At 42.1% G+C, this 26,495-nt stretch overlaps 1 protein-coding gene across 1 annotated transcript in view; it reads right to left on the minus strand.

The window, feature by feature from the left end:
* The window catches only part of acana (aggrecan a), a 48,911-nt gene extending 23,358 nt beyond the window's left edge, over nucleotides 1-25,553 (minus strand). The window contains exons 1-13 of the mRNA XM_068017640.1: nucleotides 25,484-25,553; nucleotides 24,553-24,939; nucleotides 23,750-23,924; nucleotides 22,389-22,516; nucleotides 19,068-19,361; nucleotides 16,757-17,470; nucleotides 13,041-13,215; nucleotides 9,982-10,109; nucleotides 8,312-8,605; nucleotides 7,564-7,935; nucleotides 5,975-6,433; nucleotides 4,706-5,710; nucleotides 129-242 (exon numbers count right to left, since the gene is read on the minus strand). Of these exons, the coding sequence (XP_067873741.1) occupies nucleotides 129-242; nucleotides 4,706-5,710; nucleotides 5,975-6,433; nucleotides 7,564-7,935; nucleotides 8,312-8,605; nucleotides 9,982-10,109; nucleotides 13,041-13,215; nucleotides 16,757-17,470; nucleotides 19,068-19,361; nucleotides 22,389-22,516; nucleotides 23,750-23,924; nucleotides 24,553-24,939; nucleotides 25,484-25,553 (4,315 nt within the window). The remainder of the gene's footprint in view (nucleotides 1-128; nucleotides 243-4,705; nucleotides 5,711-5,974; nucleotides 6,434-7,563; nucleotides 7,936-8,311; nucleotides 8,606-9,981; nucleotides 10,110-13,040; nucleotides 13,216-16,756; nucleotides 17,471-19,067; nucleotides 19,362-22,388; nucleotides 22,517-23,749; nucleotides 23,925-24,552; nucleotides 24,940-25,483) is intronic.
* Nucleotides 25,554-26,495: the final 942 nt, after the last annotated feature.

Genomic DNA, 26,495 nt, shown 5'->3' on the forward strand with positions numbered 1-26,495 from the left:
AGATTGCATTTGGGAAGAATGTAAGTTAAATCCAAAGATACTAATGACCCAATCATTGAAGAGCAATCTTTCATTGGATTGGAAAGAATGCTAGCTTGGCTGCATAACATAATAATTGACTCACGTACCTATTTCGCAATGTTCTCCTGTGAATCCAGGTGGGCAATCACAAACATAGCTGCCATCTCTCAGCACACACGTTCCTCTACCACAGAGATTGTCTTGACATGGGCCAGGGACAACTATGGAAAAACCAGTAAAATCATAGAGTGATGAAGTTACTCAACGTTTGACTCAGGCAATAACTAGGCACCTAAAGGACTAGGAATTAGTCCAGTTAAAACACACCCAGGACTAGTTCCTTTAATGTGTATGATTTAAACAGCTTATCCATAACAATTTATTTCAAATAACTTAATCAACCTCTTGGCCCAAATTGGAAAGATCGATGATTTATGAAAAATAAATCGAATTGGATTATTCTCCATTTGATTGATCAGCATTTTCATGTCAGGTCAAAGCATTTGAACGCTGCTTTCCAAATCAACCTTGCAAGTTCATGTCACAGGGCTGGATTTCACTACCCTTGAACATGGAGCATTGAAATTTTTAAAATTCATTCCTGGGATGTGGGCGTCGCCGGCCAGGCCAGCATTTATTGCCCATCCCTAATTGCCCTTGAGAAGGTGATGGTGAACTACCTTCTTGAACTGCTGCAGTCCATGTTGGGTAGGTACACCCACAGTGCTATTTTTACTTATGCTTATGGAGTTAAAGCATCTGGAGTAAACGGGGTGGAACTCCTTAGGAACAGAAAATCAACATTAGTCGGCTTACTCTTCTCAGATGAAGGTGGTTGTTGAGGAGAGCACCTTAGAAGCAGAAAGAGATATTTGGGGATGTGAAAAGTTTGTTCAAGGCTTGTGTTGGATGTCAGTACTGTACTCAAAGGGAGTCCTAAAAGCTTTAGGCAATTGTGTGAGCTAGACCCTGATGATTCATAAGTTAATGCTGGATCCTTCTATAATGTGATGTGCAAGGAGCCATCAGCTGAGAAGACAAAACGATCAACAGAAGGAACAACCTATGTCCAGAAACTAGAATTTTTTTGGCGAGAATACTGCCATGAGTATGGACATAAATGCTACGAGTAAATATTGGTACTTTTGGAATTTGTGGAGTGATCTCAGTTGGGAATAGACCATGCGACATGTTGAGGATAGGATGGTGTGACGATGAATGGGAAGACCTTAATGAAAGACTGACAATGAAGGACAGCTGTGGGATGTAGCAGAGAGTAGAAGCCCATATCAAAGGTCTAACAATGGGAAACCTATTTTAGAAGACTGATTGACCACTGATTTCAGTGGAGGACTGAGGCTCCCTCCTCAGAACGGGAGGAATATCCAGCACATCCAAATCAAGTTAATCTTTGATAAACAATTGCCACAAGAACCCCTCGACAGCTGTTGCATTATTGAGGAAACTGACCAAGCATCACATTCAAGCTGCTATCCCCTGGATGTGTGGTGCCTGCCTCTATCTCAGTCTTCTTAATCTATTGCATAATCAAAAGTGTTCTCGTTAAGGCTGAAATTGCACTGTGCAAAATTAGTAGCAAACCTGCTAATGTTTTGTATATAATTTCTTTGTCAGGTATGATGCTAACTCAGTAATGAGTTTTTCACTAGTATGGCACAATTAAAAACAACTCTTCGGATTGAGGCTTAAGGTTTTAAATCAGGTATTTATATCAAAAGTAACATTTCTGTATAAAAATATTGTTCAGTCAGCCTGGGAAACAAGAAGTTGCATTTATATAGCGCCTTTAAAGTAGCAAAATGTCCCAAGGTGCTTAACAGGAGCATAATCAGACAAAAAAAGGAATGGAGTTTGTGGCAGGGATTGAAGGCAATAGCTACGGCCTTCCCAACATTTAATTGGAGGAAATGTCGACTTATCCAGTACTAGATGACAGACACATAGCCTGACAACACCAAGGCAGTGGAAGGGGCAGCACAATGGCGCAGTGGTTTAGCACCGCAGCCTTACAGCTCCAGCAACTCAGGTTCGATTCTGGGTACTGCCTGTGTGGAGTTTGCAAGTTCTCCTTGTGACTGTGTGGGTTTCTGCTAGGTGCTCTGGTTTCCTCCCACATTGATAGATAAATTGGCCATTGTAAATTGTCCCTAGTGTAGGTAGAGTGTAGGTAGATGGTAGGGAATTGAGGGAATGTGGTAGGAATATGGGATTAATGTAGGATTAGTATAAATGGGTGGTTGATGGCTGGCACAGAGTTGGTGGGCTTGAAGGGTTTGTTTCAGTGCTGTATCTCTAAATAAATAAGAAAGCCCACAGAGAGTCATAAAATCCCTGGAGATCCATGCCAACACCTGCTTGACCTACCCACTAAACCCACCCAAAATACACATGCTGGTAAAAGTAGGAGCAAAAGAATAGGAGGAGACCATTTAGCCCCTTGAGCCTGTTCCACTGCCCTTCAATGAGATTATGGTCTAACTCCATATAGCCATCTTTTCCCCATATCCCTGAATTACCTTTAGTTATTGTTCAAAAGGTTTGGCTTTAGATTGATTTGAAGATGATTTAATGTCATATAATGTAGGCACTTTGCAGTGGGTGTCAGGTCTTTGTGAAACAAAGATAGTTGCGGATAAGTATTATCTCTTAATTTTCAAATGACGTTTAGATTGCTTCAGCCAAGACAAAATACTGCGGATCTAACGTGCTACATAGTCAGACCAGGACTTGAGCACAAAAGCTTGAACTGATATTTCAGTGCAGCTTCCTAAATACAAATTATTTGTTATATCACTGGGATCTATTTTCTGACTGACATGCCTCGAAACACTTAACACACTCACATTAACTCCCTTTTCTCACTTTTTAGTACCAGTTTTTTTTTTAAAAAGCCACATGGAGGAATTTAGAACAACTGGTTTAGGTGTTGGCATGGAAGCTGGCTAGAAAATATTCACAATATCAATTTTTAATATTCATTCTCGGGATGTTGGCATCATTGGCAAGGTTAGTTTCCCATCCCCAGTTGCCCTGAGAAAGTGATGGTACAACAGAATGGCTTGCTAGGCCACGTCAGAGGGCAGTTAAGGGTCAACCCACATTGGCATGGGTCTGAACTCTCATATACCCCAGACTGGGTAAGGGTGGCAGGTTTCCTCCCCTAAAGGGGACTGGTGAACTAGTTGGGTTTTTATGACAACCCGACAGTATCACTTTTACTAACACCAGCCTTTTATTTCCACATTTTTAAAAAACCGAATTAAAATTCTCAAGTATGGTGGGATTTGTCCTCATACTCTCCGGATCTTTAGTTCAGTAGCCTAACCACCATACTCATCCTGATTGGCACGACATTTGGAAAATTGTTTAAAAACAGATAATTAGACTTTGGTGTTGGTTGGGGGGAGGCGGGGTGCGGGAAATGATATTAGACACTGAATTATCTTTTGGAATATGGGGTTAGATCTCATCACTGCCGGATAGTGTAATGATTTGGGGAAAAATATTGGTACGATTTTGAACCCTTCACATAGTCCCATATTCCTAAAGATAATTCAGTGTCTAATATCATTCATCCATGCCTCCTTGCTCCTGCCCCGCAAAAAAGGTAATGTTGGAACTCCAGTTAATGTTTCAATATATGTTAGGGCAGAGTTGGATGGGTTAGGGTACTGTCATTTCATCTGTAACAGTCTGAGTCTGTCTCCAACTCACACTGATGGGTTGAAGATCCCTGTTTTTCCCCTAGTTGCAAAGGCCAACCACAAAAATAGTTTCAAGGACCAGCAAGGGGGGCTTTTTCCTTTTTGTTCTTGGCTGTCTCTTCAGTCACCCCACCACCTCCACCAACTTATAAATGCATATTACAGAATATTCTTTTTCAAGCCAATGTAATCCCATTAAGTATCCCAGAAAAAGGGCCCACATAAACATTTAAAGTGCCAGTTCAGTAACTCAGCATCTGATTCCTTATCACGAAACCTTGAGTTTAATTCTGAAGGATGTCTATCGGTCAACCTCACTTGGCCCAACTGGGTAAGTTTTTTTTTAAGTTTCAGTTCTTTTGCGAGTCCAGTAGTCAGACAGATTGCTATAAAATGACAGGACATCCCTTGTTGTACGAGAAAGTTAACCACACTCAATAGTAAAATATATCTCTCTCTCTCTCCCTCCCTCCTGCACCCTGTCTTCTCTGAAGGTGAGCAAGAGGTAAAGTAAGGATTACTGTCAAAATTTCAGATGCTGTGCTTCAATATGTCAAAGACTGTACTTTAATTTCCATCTCCTGTGTTTTGTGACCAGGAGACATATTAAAAACACCTGCCTATCAGCCAGCTTCCCTCAGTGAGTAGCAATTAAACTCTGACTGACCCTGAGGTGTATTTGCTTACAGCACTGAGATTGCGTAGCCTTAAAAGCACCATCTTAAACATATCCCCATTTGAGTACGGAATAGCACATTACATGGTATAACTCCAGTCATTATAAAACGGCATTTCATCCAACTTACCGTGAGCACCACCATGGGTGATCCGCTAGTAAGTGATAAATTACACATTTCCAGTGGTTTTTGGCTACGGTTTTCCATCATGCTGCTGGAACACCATTTATTACAGAACCTACTCCAACTGAGGAAGATAATTTGAATCAAAACATTTAGTACCTTCTGCTATCACCCGTTCAGCCACAATTGTCACAACTTCTGGCGGGATTTGAGGTGGAACAGTTGTAAGTGCTATTGGGGTGGCAGGAGTAACCTTTAGTACCCCTACAGTCTCGGAAGCAATTGACATTTCTATTCCGCTGGATGTTGTGCTCTCTATTGACACTGAAGAAACCTCATCTCCTTCACGTTGAGCTTCTTCTGGTACTTTTGTCTCCACCCGAGTTATTTCAAGCTCTGTTGGTCCAGTGCTCACTACAACATCAGGCATTCCTGAAAGATCTTCGCTAACTTCATGAACTCCTGAAGGTTCTCCACTAACATCAGGAATGCCAGAAGTTTCCTTACTTATGTCAATAATTCTGGAAGATGCAATAACAATTTGGGGAACTCCAGAAGGTTCCCCACTAACATCAGGAACTCCAGAAGGTTCTCCACTAATGTCATATGGTTTTCCATTGACATCCAATTCCCCACTTATATCTGGAATCCCAGATGGCTCCGCACTTAGATCTGGAATCCCTGAAATATGTTCTTCAATGGGCCCTTCACCTGCTTCTACAAATACAGACGGAATTGTTGGATATTCTTTATCTTCTGGAGTAACCAGAATTATATGTATTTCAGGAGCTTCTCCACTTATATCTGGAATTCCAGATGGTTCCCCACTGATTTCTGGTATTCCAGATGGTAATCCACTAATATCTGGAACTCCAGAAGGTTCTCCACTAATATCAGGTATTCCAGAAGGTTCTCCACTAATATCTGGTATTCCAGATGGTAATCCACTAATATCTGGAATTCCAGAAGGTTCTCCACTAATATCTGGAATTCCAGAAGGTTCTTCACTAATTTCAGGTACTCCAGAAGGTTCCCCAGTTATATCCGGTATTCCAGAAGGTTCTCCACTAATATCTGGTATTCCAGAAGGTTCTCCACTAATATCTGGTATTCCAGATGGTAATCCACTAATATCTGGAATTCCAGAAGGTTCTCCACTAATATCTGGAATTCCAGAAGGTTCTTCACTAATTTCAGGTATTCCAGAAGGTTCTCCACTAATATCTGGAATTCCAGAAGGTTCTTCACTAATTTCAGGTACTCCAGAAGGTTCCCCACTAATATCTGGTATTCCAGAAGGTTCCCCAGTTATATCCGGTATTCCAGAAGGTTCTCCACTTATGTCAGGTATTCCAGAAGGTTCTCCACTGATATCTGGTATTTCAAAAGGTTCTCCACTAACTTCAGGTATTCCAGAAGGTTCCCCACTAATATCCGGTATTCCAGAAGGTTCTCCACTAATGTCAGGTATTCCAGAAGGTTCCCCACTAATATCCGGTATTCCAGAAGGTTCTCCACTAATGTCGGGTATTCCAGAAGGTTCCCCACTAATATCCGGTATTCCAGAAGGTTCTCCACTAATATCAGGTATTCCAGAAGGTTCTCCACTAATATCCGGTATTCCAGAAGGTTCTCCACTAATGTCGGGTATTCCAGAAGGTTCCCCACTAATATCCGGTATTCCAGAAGGTTCTCCACTAATGTCAGGTATTCCAGAAGGTTCACCACTAATATCCGGTATTCCAGAAGGTTCTCCACTAATATCAGGTATTCCAGAAGGTTCTCCACTTATATCCGGTATTCCAGAAGGTTCTCCACTGATGTCGGGTATTCCAGAAGGTTCTCCACTGATATCAACTTCTGGCAGAGGCATTACATCAGCAGACCCTGAGAGAAAATGCAAAAAACATTTTTAAATCATGGGGATAAAATTGACGTGTAACATTTACTGTGAACACAGAGCACTGGATCCTCCTACATTGGAAAATACATCAGGTTGTTCTCCTCTGTAGTTGTGCATCCCTTGTTCTTAACCTCTTTGCCAAGGTTGTTTTTTTCAAAACAAAGCGTTCTTGAAGATACAGTGCATGCTGTTCATTGCACCACTTCCCTGGCCATGTGCTTCAACTTTATGCTCTCAGTGAATATTCAAACCAAACCAAAAATATGTCGAGCTGAATGGGTATTTACAATGCGAAACCTCTGACTGGATTCCACAAAATTGTGATGCTTGCCTCCCGACAAGTGAATAGCCTTCCAATACCCAATGGCTGAAACTGGTCTAGGAAGTTAAGTGAGAAATGGGCAAGAGTGAATCAGCGCCCATGTTAGCACCTGATTATCATTTCCACTGAAGTCAACTGAAGATATTGACGTTCGATAAAGCAGGCCGAAGACCAATTTCACCACCCAGCCTAACCCCCTCATCACTGTGTAAGCTCATGCATGAAGAATTGCCTCTTAGACAAGGTAACAGAAGGCTCTCTGCCAACATCCTTAATGTAGTAGAAATCAGCTCCTTCAGGAATGAAGGGATCAAATTGCAAATCAATGGCTTCTCATTGACACAAGGATAGGTTCCTCGAAGATACAGTATTAGTTTGCTGGTTATTTTAATTTATTTTATTTAGTGATACAGCACTGAAACAGGCCCTTCGGCCCACCGAGTCTGTGCCAGCCAACAACCACCCATTTACACTAATCCTACATTAATCCCATATTCCCTACCACATTCCAACCATTCTCCTACCACCTACCTACACAAGGGGCAATTTACAATGGCCAATTTACTATCACCTGGAAGTCTTTGGCTGCGGGAGGAAACCGGAGCACCCGGCGGAAACCCATGCGGTCACAGGGAGAACTTGAAAACTCTGCACAGGCAGTACCCAGAACTGAACCCGGGTCGCTGGAGCTGTGAGGCTGCGGTGCTAACCACTGCACCACTGTGCCACATAATACCTCATCAATAGTAACTTCCTGTTCTCTACTCCCAAATAATTAAGTACAGTACTCACCAGGTTCCACTGTTGGTATTACTGTCACAAAGAATTTCTCAGCCTCTTCAGTTGTGACATATGTATCTGGGATGGCTTCAGTGGTAGGCTCAGAAACCAGGGATACTGTAGTCCATTCAGGCGGTAATATCTCCACCTTTGGTACCACATGGGTTGCTATAGTCTCTTCAATCAAACCCAATGTAATAGTGGGCTGCCCTGTAGTCTCCATGACAAACGTATCAGTCCTGCCTTGTTCAGCTTCCTCTGGTCTCACTGTCTTTGCTACATCAAGCTCAACATCAGGAGTTGGTGAGATCCTGTCCACTAGGATCACAGGTACTGTCAGCTTCTCAGCCTCTGGCTCTTCAGTAACCACAGGAACAATGTCTTCTAAACAATAAGAAAAATGCAATAAAGACGATGAATTCCAATTCATTTAACGTTACTGTGAAATTTCCTCTGTATATTGGGAAGGCTGAAGCCATCATCTTTGTTCCTTGCTACACCATTGTGGCATTTTTTCACTTTCCACACTGACCATTCTGATAGATTCTCTGAGTTAGACTGCCTGTTCTTATTTGAGGAGAGCTTTATTTTGTGGAATCATACCCATTAGTAAACAATTTTCTGTTGGACTATTGGAGACAGCAGAAAGAGGAGACATTCATTGACTCAGTCTGGATGGGATCCTACAAACTCTCTGCATCAGTTTTGTATCGGGAAAATATCAAAAAAATCAACAAAAAAGATATTATTTCTTGCTCACCTCTAAAGCAATAGACATCGTAGCGGGACTCAGGATCAGGGTATCCAGTTTGATCCGGGTTCTGGTACACTGTTCTCACTCCAGCTCGCCCGCTGCCGCAGTATGGTCTGGGATTTTGGATGGGGTATCTAACGCTGCCGTCCGATAGCCAGCCCGCTCGGCACTTGTCCATGCCCTGCTTCCAGGCTGCGTACAGTTGGCCAGTAGTGGCTATCTTAGCATTGTGGCTGAAGCAATAATCAACTGCTTCATCATATGTAAACCTGTCTGCCACAGTTGCATGGAATACCTCCCCTATATCAGAAATAGACACTATAACAACAGTGCAGAAACAAACTGAAGCAAGATAGGTAATATCGCATTTTGCTTGTAATGCATGGCCACTTCTCCTCGTCTTTGAAAAATGTTTTCTATAAAATACACATTTATGAACAGCATGCATAAAGATTTCAGTGTAACTTTTCAATGTAGAATTGTGCACAATTATGGTATCATCTTTTTTTAATATCATGAACTATTTTTTCCTACCAACTTCTTTACAATTTATTTCATGTGTATCTTCATAGAGAATCATTTAAATTTTGAAACTTTGCTCAGCGGGCCATTCTCTCATTAAATGACCCTGTTGTACATTTCAAATGCCCTCGGTGCGAAGAAACACAACTTAACCCTTTGCTGAGGGAATGCAGCTCTGTTTAAGATGTAATGTTACTTCCTGCCAGTTTCTCATCACTGGCCCCTACCCTACGCTTTCTGTTACATTCTTTCTTGTCTTTAGTTTAGTGTAAAATATGGCCTTTACCGCCATAACTTTCTTCATAAACCTTAAGTTCTAAATACGTCATCCTACCAAATTCTTCTCCTCTCTATATCCTCATGGAGTTGAAATCAAGACTTGTTGACTATCTCCTAATAAAACTTGCTTTCCACAGACCTCAAAACCGTGTAACTCCATCTTCTCATCTTCGTTAGCTCTTATAATCTATAGCCTTTTAAAAATATAAACTTGGTGTCACCTGACCCTCATTCTGTGATATACCTCATCTTGTCTTTTTTTCAACCTTAGTGGTTTTTTGCACTGTGGCCCTTCATTTGATTTCTTAATATACAAAGACATTAAAACAAAGCTTGGAAAGGGGAAAACCATTCAGCCCATCACACTCATTCCCCTCCACAACCCATAGATGACTGCCTCAGTCATGGACTTCTCCCACACATGGCAAATAAAGGACATCAGACACACTTCCGTTCAAAAGAACTCCAATGCACTATACTGCTGCTCATCACTCCACCTTTGTCAAACAGGTACACTCGGCTGACTCCCTTTTTGAATTCCAAGCTGACTGTATCTGCCACAAACAATGACCAGAATACTGTGAAGCTGATAGAATGGAGGTGTCCTTCCTAAAACATGGATTGGAATTTGTCAAACATCACTGCAAAATGTAGTTACCGAGCTTTGAACAACTTGTATTTCTGTTGTAGGAAAAGGTCTGAAGGTGCTTCTCAGGAGAATTACCAAACAAGATTTGACACTGAGCCATATAAGGATATATTACGACGGGGAAAGGTAGATTTTAAGGAGTGGTTTAAAGGAGGAGAGTGAGTTAGAGAGGCAAAAATATTTAGGAGCCATAACTATGGTTCCTGGTCATATTTGGATAATGTACCATTGAGGCAGTCAATGTAGCAGTAGACATCATAGATTTCTTCGGGTTTGCGGATACCATAGCTTCTAACACCGGGGAAGCCATCTTTGTCACCAAAACACCGTTCTCTGGGATTCACCATTGGGTACCTAATTAAAAAGATGTTTCAGAAATGAAAAATCTACAAAATCAAATTTTTGCATTTGCTCAAATTTTGCCTTCGGTCCCTGGGCAAGAATCCGACTGTGGATAAGAGACCGGTCAGACTCTTTACGAGGAATGGCCACTTACCACAGGACACCTTGCACCCTTGAACATTACCCCACAAAAGAAGTCAACATCTTCAGAAAGAGAAGATAAGTGAAGAGATGCTAGAAATAAAAATGTACTTTACGTCTATTTCTCCAAGTTTGTTGCTTTTGACTAAAAATTAAAAATGTTAATTTTTTGCTGCTTTTTACGATTAGTATCATAGAGTCAGAGTCATAGTCATAGAGTCATACAGCACAGAAACAGGCCCTTCGGCCCATCGTGTCTATGCCGGCCATCAAGCACCTCCCTATTCTAATCCCATTTTCCAGCACTTGGCCCGTAGCCTTGTATGCTATGGTGTTTCAAGTATTCATCTAAATATTTCTTAAATGTTGTGATGGTTCCTGCTTCTACCACCTCTTCAGGCAGTGCTTTTCAGATTCCAACCACCCTCTGGGTGAAAACATTTTTCCTCAAATCCCCTCTAAACTTCCTGCCTCTTACCTTAAATCTATGCCCCCTGGTTATTGACCCCTCCGCTAAGGGAAAAAGTTTCTTCCGATCTAATCTGTCAATGCCCCTCATAATTTTGTACACATCAATCAGGTCCCCCCTCAGCTGTCTCTGCTCTAAGGAAAACAACCCTTGCCTTTTCAGTCTCTCTTCATAGCTGAAATGGTCCAGCCCAGGCAACATCCTGGTGAATCTCCTCTGCTCCCTCACCAGTTCAATCACATCCTTCCTATAGTGTGGTGCCCACAACTGTACACAGTACTCCAGCTGTGGCCTAACTAGCATTTTATACAGCTCCATCATAACCTCCTTGCTCTTATATTCTATGCCTCGGCTAATAAAGGCAGGTATCCCATATGCTTTCCTAACCACATTATCTACATGTGCTGCTGCCTTCAGTGATCTATGGACAAGTTCACCAGGGTCCCTCTGACCCTCTGTACTTCCTAGGGTCCTACCATCCATTGTATATTCCCTTGCCTTGTTAGCCCTCCCAAAATGCATCACCTCACACTTCTCAGGATTAAATTCCATTTGCCACTGCTCCACCCATCTTACCAGCCCATCTATATCGTCCTGTAATCTAAGGTTTTCTTCCTCACTATTTATGACACCACCAATTTTCGTGTCATCCGCGAACTTACTGATCATACCTTCTATATTCACGTCTAAATCATTAATGTACATTACAAACAGCAAGGATCCCAGCACCAATCCCTGTGGTACACCACTGGTCACAGGCTTCCACTCGCAGAAACAACACTCGACCATCACCCTCTGCCTCTTGACACTAAGCCAATTTTGGATCCAATTTGCCAAATTGCCCTGGATCTCAGGGGCTCTTACCTTCTTAACCAATCTCCCATCAGGCTGTCGACATGTTTCCATCAATCATTTGAAGAGCTGGATACTTTGCAAAACTGCTGCTCAGTGATATTTCAGAGTGATAGGCACCGAATTAGACCCCCATCTGCAATTTGACAGATTTCTGGGGAATCAATTGACTGACGCAATGTGAGTGAGCTGTTGGCAGGAACTATGGGGAGGTGAGTGGCTGGGGGCTACCTGTACAAGTAGGCCCCAATCACTGTGCACAGTGAAGAAGTTGTACTATTGCTTTGACTGTGGAAAATTGAAGAGACTTGGAGAGTCAATTTTTAGTTTAGGATTAGCATTTTTAGAAAGAAAGAACGAATTGCATTTATATAGTGCCTTTCATAACCTCAGAATGTTCCAAAGCACTTTTACAGCCAATTAAATACTTTTTTTTGGCGTGATCACTGTTGTAATGTAGGAAATGTGGCAGCCAATTTATGCACAGCAAGATCCCACAAATAACAATGTGATAATGACCAGATAACCTATTTTTTCAGTGATGTTGGTTGAAGGATAAATATTGGTCAGTACCCTGGGGAGAACTCCCCTCCTCTTTTCCAAATTGTGCCATGGGATCTTTTATGTCCACATTAGAAGGAAGACAAGGCCTCAGGTTAGCCATCTCGTTTGAATGATGATGACGTAGAACAGACTCTGATAGAGATGCTAAGGGGTTTTGAATCACAGCGTTCTTTCTATTGCATCAATTCAGGAGTGGAAACAGGAAACACACCTTCACACAAAGGGTGGTAGAAATTTGGAACACTCTCCCACAAAAGGTTATGGATGCTGGGAATATGGGAACGTTCAAGACTGAGATCAATGTTAGTCAAGGATATCCAGGGATATAGCAATGGTGGGAAAATGGAGCTGAGGTGCAGATCAGCCATGATTTAATTAAATAGCGGAGCAGATCTGAGGGGCTGAATGGCCTCCTCCAGTTAATAATGCTATACTATGTTGCTAATTGTAAGCAATTGATGCTATTTGTGTGCTGTTTAATGGCAGCACTAGCACATGGATTATCACCATTAAACTAGTGTATAAGGGAATGCCTTACAATTATGTTCACTATGTAGGCTATAATTTTTAGTTATTTCCACCACTGGTGAAACATAAATATAAGATAATCACTAATAAGATAGTTCCCATGAGGGAATTTGGGAGAAACTTCTTTACCCAGGGAGTGGTTAGAATGTGGAACTCACTATCACAGAAAGTAGTTGAGGTGAATAGCATAGCTGCATTCAAGGGGACGCTAGATAGGCATGAGGGAGCAGGAATAAGAAGGGTATGTTGATAGGGTTACATGAAGAGGAGTGGGAGGAGGCTCGTGTGGAGCATAAACACCACCATGGACCAAATGGCCCGTTCCTGTGCTGTAAATACTTTGTAGCTGACATACTATTAGGAGCAAAGGGATCTAGCGTATGTTTTACCTGACAGTCTGGTCAGAGAGCCAGCCTGCGTCGCACTGGTTGTATCCTTGTTCATAGGCTGCTTGAAGCTGCTCAGGGGTGGCAATGATGGCATTGTTTTCTAAACAGGCAATTTGGGCCTCAGTAAAGTTAAGACTGTACCTGCTCGAAATAGCACGGTAATGGAAAACAATCCCTGTTGAGGAACACATGAGCAGGTGATTGAGCCGAGTCAAATAAAACATAATGCATACAATGGATGCAGTCTCACTATTTTACCATTATCCCTATGATATAATGCATACTGGGCTTTGAGTAATACACACAGCAGATGAAACTGACCCTCTTACCATTCATCCCTTATCATCATAACTGACTCCCAAGGACACAACTATATAGAAAGCTTTACTGCATTTTATATAGGAAGAGTATAAAATAAATTTGACATTCCGCTGTGATCTTTTGGGCTGTCTGACATGTGACAACTATACAGTAGGATTGAGTGCGATGTGACAATAAGAGCAAAAACTGGATTCTTCAAGAACCTGATTCTGATTCTGGTTGGGATCTCCAGGATTAAATTAAATTTATTCTTTTCAAGCAAATGAAGCCAAGTTGTGGGATCTGGAGTTTATTATCACTCCAACTTTGTCTGAATAGGCACAGGGGCTTGGCTCGATTCCAAGCTTGAACGTTTTTAGCAGTATTTTATTGATTGACTCGCAAGTTTGAAGGTCAGCTCTTTAATTATCTAGCCCACCATACCTGTAGTTTGGTTTGACAGTACGGCCATCTACTCCATTACAGTGTCAAGATTTTTCAGTCTTGTGATGTTTACTTTGTCTATCATTGAGTAAAAACAAAAGGGCTAAAGCAGCGCTGACCTATGAACCAGGGCTGTACTGATTGGAGATGAGAAGGTTAGAGGGAAATACAACAGACTATTCAAAGTTTTGAAAGAGGTTGACAGGGAAAAATCACTGGCCAGTGAATTGGTAATAAGGGTTGGGAGCATAAATTCAACGTTAACACTAAGATCTAGAAAAAGAGAACTTTTCACACACAAGATTATAAGCCTATTGGATGTATTCTAACAAGCAATTGTTGATGTTCAGTGAATCACAATATTTAAGAGGAAATTAAATAAACACTTGAAAAAGAAAATACTATAGAATTCAACAAAAAAGCAGAAAAGTAGGATTAGAGTAGATAGTATGCACCCATGGGCTGAATGGTCACCTTTCACACTGAAAAGTCAATGAGCTGATGATATACCTTTTATAATAAATAAAATTGATAAATACTAGGAACTTTCCTGATGTATATTATTGTGTTCACAGAGGAGCTAAACGAAGGGAAAGGGCACTTAGTGGAGCATGTCACAAAGTAAAAGAGTAGGAGGGAAGATGAAATTAATTTTAAAAATATTGACGTGCCCCAAAGTTGGGCTTTAAAAGCATAAAGATGGCAGGAAGAAGGGACGATTAAGGGTGGCAAGTTCCTGTTTGAGCCCCTGGGAAAGAATGAGTTATAGTAAAGGATAGTGAGAGCAGAGAAGTAAAAGGAGTCTTGATTTCAACATAATGAGGATAAAGGCCAGAGGAAGCAAGTGTAGAACATCATACTTAGAGTTTAAGAGGAACAAGAGAAGAACTTCTGAAGGAGCTATAAGTGTGGTATAATGTACATAAGCTGTTTATGGGTAGATTATTTATGTAGACCTTAAGCATCATGACAGGATGTGATGTCATGAGTCTGTACCTCGTGCTGCTCAGTGTTCATGTAGATACCTCAATGAGAAGACCCCTGTGAATAAAGTCCTGTTACTTTGACCCAAAGTCTACTCTCCCCATTTTATAATAATAGCACACTGACAAGATAGTACAATAAGCACCAAAAGTGTGACTATAATTCAAGGGAAAATAGGTAGGAGGAAAGGGAGTGAGGTGATAAGATCTGGCAATTACCTCAGAATGTTGGAACATTCCCGTAGAACTTTGGAATATCTGCTTCAATGACAAAAGTCCACAATGTCCAGACATTCTCCAATTGTACGGGTACCGATAGTTCCATACACTTCTTTGTTGGATAGTGTCTTACTTGACCTGTGGCACTCATCAGTGTTAGTGACTATTTGGACACTCAAACCTGAGGTTGCCAGTATAAGGCCTAATTACTGTAGCAGGAAGCTGGCTTAGCAGTTCTTACTTGCGTTTGAGTCATAAGCTCTCTATATAAGTAGACAGTGTTCATGACTGCACAGAATGTGGGACACAGTGTGATCAGGGAACAGAGTGTTTCATTTAACTGAGAGCTAAAGTCGGGAATTCGGTGCAGAGGGGGAAGGAGGTGTTGCTTTTTATTCTTTTTGTTTACCTCCAGTAGCTGGTAAGTGTTCTTCTTTTGTCTCCAAGCTAGGACTGTAACTTGTGATTACTTTACTAAATTAGCAACCCGTTAACTAACCAAATAAATAAATAAGGTTAGATGGAAATGACAGGATATGTGGGGCAGGATTTTGTGTTCATCCCGATGGCAGGTTTCGTTGGGGGTGGGTGGGGGGAGGGTGGGTGCAGAATCGCATGGAACCCGACATTGGAAATCCTGGTTCTGATTCTCCCCGGGGCAGGATAGGCTGATGACAGCCTTCCCACCCAGAGCCACTCTGTGGGCTTGGGTGGGGGTATCCTTTCTTCGTGGGCAATTTGTGGCCCATGGAGGACCCCCACCAGGAACAAATGTACCCCTGGGACCCCTCTCCTGCTGGAATGAATGCCCACCCTCCCACCTCCCCCTCTTCGGGGCCTCCTGGACTGGCCCCGGTGACCCCACCTCACTTACCTGAGGTCCAGGTTTCCTGGGCCTGGGTCCAAGGCCTGTGCAGTACCGCTCCCGGTGGTGCTGCCGATACTGGTGGAGCAGGCTCAAGGGGCTGTAGGGTCTACTCCTCCGATTTCTTATGTTCTGATATTCTTAGCAGGTCCTCTCTTCTATCTTGCTAACTTTCCCCCAGTCCCCACAATTCTACTAAAATACACCAAAACCACATCAACACATTGGAACAATGTGCTGGCAATATTTTTGTTTTTGGGCTATTGTAGTTTCCTGTTAAAGATTTTTAATAGACTTTATTGTCAAATCTATTGAAAGTCAGTTTACAGACACAACGACTTCTTATTACCCAATTATTTAGCTACATCAGGACTGGCTGGTTGGCTTTTCTACTCTAACAAAAAATTTTGAAAATATGTTAGATTTTTTTCTTGACGATGTTCTCCAGTGTGCTCCAGGAGGTAACTCAGCAGACTATCCCTTTATTCATGATCAAGAAACTTAAAACAAAAGTTGTTCTTGGGATGTGGGCGACCAAGGTAAGCCAATAATTATTGCTAATTCCTAACTGCTCTGGGGGGGCAACAAGAGTAAACAACCTCATGTGGGGCTGGAGTTACGTGTATGCCAGGCAAGTAGAGGCGGAACATTCCTTTCCCTGAATGACCTTAATCAATCCATTGAGGTCTCCTTGGTACCAACCACAAAATATCAGATTTATTAAATGCAATTTCGTAAGTTGTAATAGCAGGGCTGGAATTCACAATGTCGGAGTTGTTAGTCCCATCACATAACCACTACGTTACTGTACCCTCTTCTAGAACCCATCATCCCTTTAAATACCATCATCAGATGGCAAATTTGCTTGCATATCCTTACTGTAGTAACTAACTATGTTAACTTACCAGTTGGAGTGATCGGGCTGACAGGAATTATTGGTTCTATTGCAGAACCATCTTCTTCGATCAACGTTTGGTTGATGATATCTGTGACTGGGGTGCCTGTCTCTTGTGGAGCAGTTGTTAGCTCCTCAGGCACTGTTGCAAGGACATCTGGAGCTGCTGTTGCCGCGACAACAACCTCCTCAATGGTGGCCATAGTCTCCGGTGGAGCCGCTGTGACTTTTTCAAGTCTTGTAGTTGCTGTCAGTTCTTCGACAGGTGCAGAGACCGCAACAGTTGCTACCTCAGAAACTGTGACCTCTGGACGGGAGATCTCCTCAGTAACTGCTGATATGATTCCAGGGGTGGTTAGTTCTTCACTAACTGTTATATTTTCAGGTAGGTCTGTAACTTTAGGAACAATAGTTTCCTCAGTGACTAACGGAACAGGTTCCTCAGAAGCTGGAACGCGGCCAGTCGCTGGGGTGAGAACCTCTGGAAATCTGGTCATCTCAGCAACTTCCTCAGTGAATGGAAGAGTTATTGGAGTGAAAGGACTAAGTGTAATAATGTCTCCCAGAGCTTCTCCCTCTGTGATTGCTTTTGTGAAGAAGACCTCTACCTTTTCGGTTATAGTTTGAACGGTAAAGGCACTTCCTTCATCAGTAAATAACTCTTCTGGCTCTGTGGCTGGGTAGGTTAGTGGAGTTTCCGTGAATGCTTCTATATCAGTCCTTGCTGTCGGAAGGAAACAAGTTCAAAAGATTACCAATGAAGGGAGGACTCCTATTGCACTTTACTTTGCATAGCGTAACATCAAATTGAATTCTATATCAAAGAGTGGCCTTAGCTTGTACTGTTTGTACTCATGCAACCTTAGTCTCTCTATTAAGACCAAGAGGCCTAGGCTAAGCATAAGCATCAGTATCACAATTTGTTTGGGCTCATCAGGAGGGGGATTGGTCGTGCTGAGTACTACAGGTAAAAATTGGGGTTGACCCGTTTTTGGGTACCTAAAAGATGGTGCGAATAGAGCCAACTGGGAAGCCTGAATTTTGCCTTTAGTGCTGTGGAGCTGGCTGAAGCACTCCTGTTCCTCCTGGCTCCACCGGCATGTCTTTTAAACTCACTTTTTAGTGGTGTCTGATGCTTAGGCTGCATTGCCCATTAAGGAAACCTAGGCTGAGCCTGCTCCACTCATTGCTCATCAATAGTGCATGGACCACGAAACAGACATTGCGTGGAGCATAGCTACCTGATCCCGACCGGGCCCGGCGACATGTGTCAGGTTCAGGTCGGATCACTCTTCCGGGTCCGGCATTTGGGGTCGGGCCTGGCCAGGTCAGACACAGTGACAGCCAGGACGTCGAGACAGGACATATGCATCCAGACTCCACATTAGTCTACAGTGAGCGATTCCATCCAAGGTAGAGCACAACCTCTTTAATATTATCAACTTCATTCCAGTGGTCGGGTAGGGTTGGGTTGGGTCGGGCGCGGGAAAATATCAAAGGACTCGAGCTGGGTCAGGCTCAGGTTGGGTTTCAATTGCAGACCCGAGCAGGCCTTTAACATTGGGCCCCTGACATACGTAAATTAGGGGCCCACGTAAAAGGGCCCAATGCCTGTTTCAGGTGAGCACTATAGCCATCTCGGCAGTCGTCCATGCTAATATTTAGCTCTGGTGCTGATGGGGTGCAGTATGTTTCTTCCCAGCATTTTCCATCATTGTGCCTGTTTTACCAAACTCTTTCCATTTAGGTTAACAGACACAGAAACGCACACGCACACACTGCCATCTTGCCAGTTTAAATGCAGATCCCTGAAGTGAAATTGGCAGAGCACTAACTCAGAGCAAAAAATGTTTTTCAAACTTTCAAAATTCAAGAACCTGCTTCTCATTTATCATCTCCATATCCAAACTACTGTATTGTGAAAGTGATTGGAAACACTTTTTTATAATGTGTTTTGTGTTAATAATCGGAAGTAATAAAAAATACTCTAATTTAGGAAAATTAAACTTTAGTAACCAAATAATACCGTTAAGCCCCGTCATATCCACCATACCTCTCAGTCTCTTTTCTCAACAGTTACATCAATTGATTTACGCTACCTGCTTCAATTACCTTCTCTGCAGCTTAATACTCGTAGGGTTCAATAGTTTCTCTTGGCATCCTTTCTTGCTCCTAACTGTATTTTTTTATACTTGTATCCCTTGGTATTTTAACTCTTTGCCAGAATTAACAATTAGCCTATATCAACTTCTGAACCCCTTCATAATGATAATAAACAATGTTTATAAGTCCAAGCGGGCCTGAAATTCTTAATCTCTTACCACTGAAGCAGTAGGCATCATGGCGAGTGATGGGATCAGGGTAACCTGTTTGGTTGGGGTACCGGTACACAGTTCTTACACCTAGTAGGTTGCCACCACAGTTGGGTCTTCGCTTTGAGATCGGGTATCTGACACTGCCATCAGCAAGCCAGCCAGTATTGCACTGATCCATGCCATCTTTCCATGCCATGTATAATTGTCCTGTGGTGGCTAACTGGGCACCTTTGTCGTGGCAGGCTTCCATCGCTTCCTTAAAGGCATATCTTCCAGTGGTAGTTATGTAGAAGACATAACCTAGAGACAGAAAGGGGACAAAATGAAGTTGATCAGTTGAGCTAAGCAAATCCATCTCAAATTCCAAGAAAATCTTTCCACGAGAAGGTTACACCTGAAAAATCAAAACAGAACAGGAAAATCCCAAAAGCCCAATCCTTTCACATTGATTAACACAGCTAACTTGCCTTCAACCATTTCCCTCTCTAGAATTGCATCTAATTTCCTCTTAAATCCATGCCTACTTCTATTACTCTTTGGGTGAATATGTTTTCCAGACTGCCCTTATTCTTAACTACCTAATTTCAAACTAGTTGCTTCTGAATCCATCAAAATAGTTTTGATTTGAAATTGAGTTTGGTTATATTATCAGCAATGGCATAATCTGACTGCTAAAATCCACCTACGTAACTAGAAATTAAAAAGTTTCCAACATTATTATTTTAAATACAACACAATCTTGCTATTAATTCTGTTTTACACCCCTGATATAAGAGGATTGGGAACAGGATTGAGTATGGTGTGTCATGTGTATTCAACACACAAGGATAACATCAATTTGCACTTCCACTGAGCTGCTATGCTAAATGGATTCCCGTATGTTCACTATTGAGGAGATACTCAGCCAGAAAGGAGTACAGTTAGTAAGAAATTAGGTAGGAGAAGATGATTGGTTCAATGGGCTTGTGCATCCCGTTATCCATCTCCTATCAATGTTTATTTATAAAATGTAAAGACCATGAATCATTTCTGATGGCAAGCACTTGTCCATTTCCTTTCTGAAACCTTGTAAAACTTCCAGTTCTCCTGTCTGCAGTCTGCACATTAGTTTATTGTGTGTGTGGAGCACTCTTTTGATTCAGAAATCTGTCTAAACGTTTGATTTCCTTCGGGTTTGCTAATCCTGAATGTGATATTCTACACACAGCAGAGAACTGTATCTGTTTCCCAATTGGAGGATCTAAAAGCCTCAGAGGTTTGCATTGAGGAGAGAGGCTTAGATCTCAGCTATGGTCTTTTTATAATTTGTTGATGGGATGTGGGCATCGCTGTTAAGGCCAGCATTTATTGCCCATCCCTAAACCTGTAATGTCACTGAACCAGTAATCTAAAGGCCCAGGCTAATGCCCTGGGGACAGATTCAAATCCCACCACGGCAGCTGGTGGAATTTAAATTCAATTAATTAATAAAAATCTGGAATTGAAAACTAGTCTCAGTAATGGTGCCATGAAACTATCATCAAATGTCGTAAAAAACCATGTGGTTCACTAATGTCCTTTAGGAAAGGAAATCTGCCATCTTTACCAGGTCTGGCCTACATGTGACTCCAGACCCACAGCAATGTGGTTGACTCTTAACTGCCCTCTGAAATGGCCTAGCAAGCCAATCAGTTGTCAAGGGAAATTACGGATGGGCAACACATGCTGGCCTTGCCAGCAATGTCCACATCCATGAAAGAATTTTTTAAAAAAATTGCTCCATAGGGCTTGTCCACGTGCAGTTACTGAAGTGTGACCATTATCATCTGAACATTCCCTCCATATATACCAGTAATGTTATTGGAAGAAATATCCTTTCTCCAACCACCTCCCTTCCCCAGCTGCCCTCCTATATACTGTACCTATGAAATAGACTCCCAACAAAAACAGTAGTTGGCATTAAACTTTCCAATCGGGCCTCCGATCAGACAGTGTCAGGTGGTGCATTATTACTTGCCACTGTTAGTGCGTCAACACCTCCTGCTTTGTGGGGTCAGCTTCATTAACATTATGCAAGTAGCTTCTTGGTCCAAATTGGACCCGACATTGGGAAGTCACCGGAGGAGGTGGAAAATGTAAAGGTACGCTTTCACTTACAGCCCTTGCGTATGGGAATAAAAATGTTACTAGCCTGTTGAAAGGATGCTAATATTTTTAACATTTCAGCCTTTGCAAAGACTGTTTGAGTAACAAAACTGTCTGCTAAAACCCAATGGCTAGGACAATAAATGTGGAAGCAAGAAACTGATTCCGAGCCCTGTACTACCAGTGATCACTGTCCTTCATTGGGACTGCTCGATTAGAGACCTTTATGAACTGGATATGGACTCTGTTCCTCGTCCACTACACTTCTGGTGACCTATGATAAAATGCTTGAAAGTTTTACTTTGATTGTACCCACATATTCGACCATTAATCCTTGGATTGTGATCAAAGCTGCAACCCTAGTGCTTAAGTGAATTGTTGCAGCCCTCTTTGTTACCAATTAACAGCACAGACTTGGGACTTTCTTAGTCTTTGTGGCTCAGTTATTCACTGGCTTAGTGAGCTTTGATGGGAGGTGGGGTGGTTTCAGGAGCAGATTGTCCCTGTAGTTACAACTCTCTAAACCCTTAGCAATAATTGCTATTCCTGAAATATTATCATGGCCAGCAAGTTACCCAGACTCTGAGATAGTGGGGATTATCACATTGGTGAGTCAGTACACATTTTGCTGCTTTTGAAATGTTCTCTCTTTTAATGATGCAGCTATGATCGCTGCTCCACATATAGCATCCTTACACTGAGGAGATCTTATAGAGATATATATGATACCTAAACTTGAAACAAGACTTTCGGATACAACAGAATAGCAGGACAAGATGGTACAGTCAGAGCTCTGAATAACAGGTTTAAGACTGACACCAGGAAATATTTCCTTGCACTGAAGGGGATCGACAGCTGCAATGGGCTTTCAGGAAAGCGGTTGGATCATTTCAGAAATGCTTAGGTCTTGTAGGGATGAAGGATCTTCTTTCATCCAATAGCCTGGTTTGATCCTGCACACTTTCTCCCTGTATTCTGCCCTGTGTTGGAAAGATTAAACACACCATCTCCCACTTTAACTCATTCTTTTCCAGAACCTCATTTAAGTGCTTTGCTCTTCCGTTCCTCACCAAGGCTTTTACAACCTGAACTTTAGCATTACCTGGCCACATTGACCTTATGTTCTTTCATACTCTTTTCACCTTTGCATCCTGCATTGTGGACCTCAACCTGGGTTTCTCCAGGAAAGAATACATTCCTTACCTTGCAATTCTTTTGTGAAACAATAAACATCATAGGTTTCATTTGTGTCTCTAACACCATATGATCTGACACCTGGGTATTCATCCAAATTACCATAGCATCCCACTCGTGGTTTGTGAATTGGATACCTAAGAATAGAATTTTGGAAAAATCTGTCAGGAGTAATATTAGCAGTGTCTCTTTGTTCACTGTAAATATTGAGATCCACTGTAGCATGTTAAAAATGGACACAACAGGAACTAACTGTCTGGGCCTAGACCAACATCCTCCGTCTTCTGGCTCATTTTGTATTTTGGACTTGTATAACCTGTGGGATAGGCCACCACCTACCTCAGTAAATATTGGCCCCGTGAAGCATTTAGAAGGGGATCACCTGGATTCTTAGTTCAGCAAGGACTGTCTAATCCCATTTCACACAGTCATACAGTCAACAGACAAATGGAACTGGCATCCCATCAGTCATGGCTGGATTTGAACCAAGATTGCAGGAATGAAAAGCTGATGTCCTAAGCCCATTGCACCAGCCAGACCCCATTTTAGTGGCTTTTACTATCAATACTGGATGGCAATTGACAGCAGAACTATTTGCTGTTGCTGAGAAGCCCAGTGAAATATACACAGGGTGCATTCAGTGTTAGGATTAAATATCTGTACAAATTTTAATATAAATGATATTTTCTCACCAAACATTCCACTGCTGTTCTGGAGCTCTGATGGCTCAATGATAATTGCTTCACCTGGCAGACAGACCAGGAATGTTCCACATTTGATGCCCAGCTTGTGCCAAGTTAACCAATGCATGGGGGGGGAAAGAGGGCACGAGTGTTTTACAGCAGATCAGCTATTGTTCCTGCTCTTAATCACCATCCAGCGACCCCTGCTGGAAAGTCTGCTTGCGTTGATGTGTGCGATGATGGAATCAAGCTCAGCTGTAATGACCTGTCATGGTTGAATTGTCTGCCGATATTCACCATCCAGGCTTGCACATGTGGAAAGGCAATTTCAGTGAGGTCTTTTAGGGTTATTGATGACTCTAAAACCATGGGCAGGATTTTCACCCCATTATGGGGGAAAGAATGAAGGAGTGTGGGGGCGTAAGTTCGCACTGCCGGCTGGTATACCAGTTTGCTGGCACCATACTGCCCCCGAACCATTTTGTTGGAGGTCAGTTCAGGTGGGCGGAATGGCTAACTGGCTACAAGCGGCGGGTAGCTTTTTTTAGATAATTTAAAGGCCGGTTATCAGAGGCCGACTGGAATAATATATTATCAGTTCTTCTATCATATGGGGCTTGATGTGAAATGTTCCCTAAATGGTATCCCACACAGATTTGTTGGGAAAATAGTAGAATTGGTCCAGACCTTACTGTTTGATCGGCCATCCATCCAGCATCACACTGATCATATCCATCATCATATGCTGCCTGCAGTTGTTCTGGGGTTGCAATGGTGGCAGTGTTGTCAATACAAGCCTGCTGGGCTTTGTAGAAGTTGAGGGTGTATCTGCTGGAGATTGCGCGATAATGGAAAACAACACCTGGAATCAGAAAAGAAAATGCAGGTAACGAGCACCCTCTACATTTAAATTATGGTATTTATAGTAGGTCACACATTGTTCATCTGAAGGGTGTCAATAGATCAGTCTATTGTGGCTGGTTAAGTATTTTTGTTGAGTAGACCCTACAAGTGATATGGAAGTCTTAGTGGCTCATCATAATCAGTGCTTGCTGTAGATGTCACAAGAATTTGCCATTGCATTCTTCTCTTTGCTATAGTTGCTGCTGACCAAATGCTGCCAACTCCTCCACTTGATCACTGTGTCTTGGATTTGGCCTTTCCATCTGGCCTTTCACATGTTTCCTTGATCTTGGTGGACTTGAAGGATTTGTACTGCCAATTTGACTTCATCAACAACCATGTACTGAAAATGACAAATCGCTTTGGTAAAGGAAGGGCCACTACTCTTGGGTATTCTCATTGGCAGCCATGTGACTCTACTATTGGAAGTGGGCATTGGGAGTCCGTTTGGTGGGTGTTGGAGCATGGGCAAGAGGAAAGGCTTTTGCTAACAACATACTGAGTAAATCTATTCCTGGCTGCAATATCAAAAATAACTTGCCAAAAAAGAGAAAAAAAAAAGCAATGAAATAAAGAATAATATTTACCTTTTACAACCAACTCTACTATGTCCTGGCTGTCCTCGATACCTTGCGTCACCTCACAGCGGTACATTCCTGAATCACTTGACTGTAGTTTATCCAACTCCAAGGTGGCATCACTTGGGATTTCATGGTAGCTTGGAAGCTTGACTCGGCCTTGGTACTCTTGGCTGATCTTAACTTTTCCGGAAGTGGCAACTACGATGACTGTCTCTTTCCCCCCTTCCGTGATTTTGGTCCATTTGATTCTTGGGTCCAGCAGAGATGCCAAGGGAGTGTCCGGTGAGAGTGGTGTAGAGTTGATGAAGTAGCAGGGGATAGTCACAGAGCTCGCAAGAACAGCCTTCACTGGTGACTGCACGGCAATCTTCACGCTCAGTGTCTTAGCATTATCTGTTATACAGGAATGAAAAGACATCTCTTTACACCAGTAATGGGCCAGGTGCAGTACAATATTTGACTATTCCAAATTCTGTCTACAACAAAAACCTTTCAGTGATTGGAAATAATAAGTTACTCAGGGCGTCATTATATTGCTGATACTGGTTTGAGACGGATCCCTACTTAGATTGCCATGAAACCTGCAGACCCCAGTTATACTCCTGGCTCTCCAGCCAGGGAATGTGGAAATCTGATGCACAACATAGTTCATGGGCATCCAAGCACCAGTTAAATTCGAATATGTCAGAGCTGATGGGACATCAATCTCCTTGTTAACATTAAAAGATCAAGGATGAGGTTCCATTGATGAAGGAGATCCATTGTTTTGGAGCTCCACTATTCTATCTGCATTGACAGTCCTGTGGTACCTCACACTAGCATTCTTAGGCTATTCAAATCTGTTGCCAGTGGAGTGCCTGCTACAAACTGAGCCAAGACAATAATCTGACAATTTATATAATGTATAGACATCAATTCATGTTGAATAATTCCTTACCAGAAACTTCGAAAGAAATAGCCGCTGCGATCACTCGCAGACATACAAATACTAAAAGCAGAGTGGTCATAATTTACCTATAAAAGAAAAAGTTAAAAATTGAGTTAGTATCCCTGCAGAAGAAACATTACAGAATGTCAAAGGAGATCTCTTTTGGACTAATGAAATATAGAGGATGTTGACCAGTGTGAGATAGCCTCAACTTCTGAATGAATGAGTTGTGAAGCCTCTGTCATCATCAGTTTGCATATAAACAGAGTTTTTTTTTCATGATAAAGCATTTTAAGTGTTTAAAAAAGGAGAAATTGTGGACACTGAGCAAGAAGTGAGATTTAGGGGAACAAAGTCGTGTTTGTAGAAATGGGTTTAAAGGAGGTTCCTGAAAGCAGAGAGAAAAGGCAAAGTAGTTTTTGAAGAGAAATCCGAATTTCTCATGCTCATTAGTTAGCAGTAATATCGGGTTTGCCTGAGCTGTTAAAGGCATTGCCTGCTGTTAAACTAAGTCATCTAGACTCCGAAAGTCCCAGAGTTTGGTGCCAAAAGCTGTACTGAGTTAGTTGATCATTGCTGGGGCAGAACTGAGGTGTTACAATTGGCTTCAGAGACTCTTGGCTAGGGAAGGGCTTCAGTTCACTACCATGACCCTGATGGACAGGGCTTGGGCATGGACATTGGGTTGGGACACAGTTGGGCATAGCTGTTTACCCCTCTTTCCTCAAATACCCTGCTAAAGCTTACTACAAATGTATACATGAACAGTTACCACCTGGGAGAGGGTACCAGATGATTGTCTGTGGAATTATATCCCAGGCAATATCTTCAGGGCATCAAGGAAAATATAGCAGCCGTTCCCCAGTTTTGCTTCATTACCTGTGAAAAAAATTAACTGCTTTAGCCAGGAATTATCTTATGAGGGGGTTATCTTATGAAGAAAGTTTGGACAGGTTGGGTCTGTATCCATTGGAGTTTAGAAGAAAGATAGGTGATCTTATTGAAACATATAAGATCCTGA

The sequence above is a fragment of the Heterodontus francisci genome, chromosome 38, assembly GCF_036365525.1.
Source record: "Heterodontus francisci isolate sHetFra1 chromosome 38, sHetFra1.hap1, whole genome shotgun sequence".
Classification (NCBI taxonomy): Eukaryota; Metazoa; Chordata; class Chondrichthyes; order Heterodontiformes; family Heterodontidae; genus Heterodontus; species Heterodontus francisci.